Consider the following 3,358-nt stretch of genomic DNA (forward strand, 5'->3'; position numbering starts at 1 on the left):
AAGGATTGTGTACCACTCTGTCAGTAGTTCCAGACTGCACAAAAATAAAAGGATGTGAGTGAGGGATTATGTAGTAAACCTTATATGTTGATTTTGTAATTGAGTGGAAATATTTACCCTCTGTATAACAGTGCCACTTGAATCAAATAGCACATCATATCCTACTGTCTTTGGTCTCTTAGAACCTGCATTTGCACCACCTCTTCTAGGCTCATTGGTCTTCCTTTTTGGACCTCCTGCAACATTAGTTGATTGTTGTGTGCTTAGATCAGTGACTGGTAGAATGAAGGTGCCACTTTCCATAGTTGAAGGTGCTTCTGCTGATCCAGTTGCTGATGATGATCCAACTACTGGTACTGATGCACTTCCAGCTACTACTGATGCACTTCCAGCTGTTGGTATTGATGCACTTCCACTTGCTGTTGTTGATGAAGCATTTTCAGCAGTTTCACCTCCAACTGAACTAGTTCCATCCCTTCCCCCTTGGTTTCTCTACATATACATAACAAAACTATCACTAGTAATTGAATTCTTTCAATATTAGTAACAAAATAAACATTAATACTTACTGTTGATGGACATCCTTTCTTGTTATGTCCAAGATTCCTGCACAAAGAATATCTCATTTGTCTCCATATCCTTGTACCCTTCCCAAACTTCTTCATTGGTTCATCAGTAGCTTTTCTCCTTTTTTTTCTTTGGCCTTCCTGGCATTGCAGTTATAACAGGTGGCTCAATAGCTGGCAGTGTCCTTTTTGGCCACAAATTCATACTAGTTAAAGGTTGAATGAATTTGCTATATGCCTTAAGGTCGGTATCCTTTCTATACCAATGGTCAACATATGGCTCAACCTCATAGTTCTTATAATGCATTGCTGTAATTGCATGTGCACATGGAATTCCTTTGAGTTGCCATGATCTACAAGTACAGGAACACCTCCTAAAGTCAACAACATATTTATATGGCCCATCCTGGATCTCATACCCTGTTTCACCATTAAATTTGACTTCACATTTGGCTGCCCTTTGAGCATTCTCTCCAAGTATTTCCATAGCCATGGGTGATATATCACCTACCCATTTTTCAGAAAACTCTCTCATGCTATTCATCCTCTCCATACACTTGATTCTAATTTCCTCTAACATAGTAATGATAGATTTGTGCCTAGCTGCCAATATCTAACTAAAAGAATGTCTCACACATGTTGTTCTCCACTACATCACACTTACTATGTTCTTTGAAGTATGCCCTACACCATGTTTCCTTGTTGTATTTCAGTAAGTCTTGAACAATATCTCCCCCCAGCTGGTCCATTTCATCCAACTTTTTGCTAAAGTAAACTTCAAATGTAGCTCTTGCACACTGCTAGAATTTTTTCCTTCTTTTCTCACCAGGTCAAGTTTGCTTCCAATTAGCCCAGATATGTCTAGCACACCATCTCATCTCAGCATTTGGCAATAACTGAGTTATTGCTAGATGAATATCGTACAATCAACAACATTATATTGTTATAACTTAAACATAAATGAAAACAGTTACACTTTAAAGACAGAGTATTAGAAACCATACCTTCTGCATATCATACATGATTGTCAGCCCTTCTCCTTCAGTTTCTGTCAAGTTTAGATCATGCTTGAGACATCTGATTAACCAAGACCATGTATCCTTTGATTCCTTTTCAACTACTACCCAAGCCACAGGATACATTTGATTATTTCCATCCTTGGAAATGCAGGAAAGTAGTTCACCTTTACATATTCCCTTTAGGAATGCACCATCAAAGCCAATTATGTTTTTGCACCCTTCTAACCATCCAGTTTTTAATGCTTCAAGATAGACATAAATGCCCATAAACACCTCCTTGCCAGGAATTGAATCCTTAGATGTCCTTATCACTATAGTAGTGCCAGGATTAGTAGACTTTAGCATTTCTGCATAATCATGAAGCCTAGCAAATTCTTTCTTGTAATCACCTATATTCTCCTTCATAACTATCATTTTTTCTCTTCTACAGGAAGTTTTACTCACATACAAGCCATATGATTTCCTAAGTAAGGCTTGAATCTGATAAAGCTTAATTTGAGGCTCACTAATTATTCTGTCTTTGAATTTCTTTGCAATCCATGGTGGGTTACACATCTTGTTCCTTGTCTTGTTGTACCATTTATGGACAGGGTAGTATGTAATCACCCTAAAATTACTAGTGCTACCTTCTATGCTATCAAGGATATGCCATGGACAACCTTTCTTTGTGCATTTTTCCTAACCCTTTCCTTCTCATTAGGTTTCAACTTAAGATTCACACCTTTTTTAATAGAATATGTCTGCAATACCTCCCTAAATTGTACAGTATTCTCAAATATCATTACAGTTCAAAAAATATTTTTTTGCAAGTTGTGTCAAAGTAGACCTTCTTACTTGGATTCCTAGCTGGTGCATCCCATATTTCATCAGGGCCAACAAATTCTTTTTCATCATTACTAAACTCACTACTTGGATCTGAGCTATCAAAATATTGGTTATCCCCTCCTAGTTTCCCTTATTTTCCCCTTTTGTTCTTATGCATATCTTCAAAACCAACATCTATACCAACTGGACTAGATGGTATCTCATCTACATTTACTTGGGCATCCTTCTTTTTGTTGAGTTTAGACTGTCTAGTTTTAGCTAAGTCATCTTCCAACTCACTACACTCTTTAATGTTATCATCTATATCAAATAGTAAGTCAGACCCTTCAGAATCATCAAGGTCCTCATCAAAATTAGATTCTGATGTTTGAAGGTGATAGGATAAGAAGTTATTACCTTCACCTTCATTTGATTCTTCTATCTCTTCATTTATATCTGCCCCTTACCCTTATCTTTGTCATTTTTAGTCCTATTTATATCATAGTTGGGAGGTGACACATCAGCCCTAGCATTTAACCCACTGTCATGCCCATCTGTTTGTATAGTGGGGTCTAGTTCAGTTATGTCCTCAACAAGAATAGGCTCACTAATTTTATGGACAATACAAACATCAACAAAGTCACCACCTTTCAATATATTAAGAAACTTTAACACATCAGCATCTGTTTTTAAAATGTAATAGTCACCCCTTTTGTTAACTTTGTATCCAAACAAATCAACTTCTAAAAATCCTAAGTCACTAGCAAACTTGTGAAACAACATAATGTGTAACTCATCAACATCAACTGTAGCTAATTGAGGACAAGTTAGTCCATTTGCATACCTTAGGTCAGGGTCCGATACAAAATTACCACTATGGTGGATTTGTAGGTTAACTAGGCTTGAAGCCATTTTCTTTTCATACCTGCAAAGTAACAAAAAACACAGTGTTATCAATGACTATTTGTT

At 36.8% G+C, this 3,358-nt stretch overlaps 1 protein-coding gene across 1 annotated transcript; it reads right to left on the bottom strand.

Annotated features, from left to right (window-relative positions):
* Positions 1–672: 672 nt before the first annotated feature.
* Positions 673–2,140, bottom strand: LOC142174483 (uncharacterized). The gene is made up of 2 exons (XM_075240283.1): positions 1,571–2,140; positions 673–1,179 (listed from the first exon to the last, which is right to left on the bottom strand). The coding sequence occupies exons 1-2, from the start codon at positions 2,138–2,140 to the stop codon at positions 673–675; spliced, it is 1,077 nt and encodes a 358-aa protein (XP_075096384.1).
* Positions 2,141–3,358: the final 1,218 nt, after the last annotated feature.

The sequence above is a fragment of the Nicotiana tabacum genome, chromosome 20, assembly GCF_000715075.1.
Source record: "Nicotiana tabacum cultivar K326 chromosome 20, ASM71507v2, whole genome shotgun sequence".
Classification (NCBI taxonomy): Eukaryota; Viridiplantae; Streptophyta; class Magnoliopsida; order Solanales; family Solanaceae; genus Nicotiana; species Nicotiana tabacum.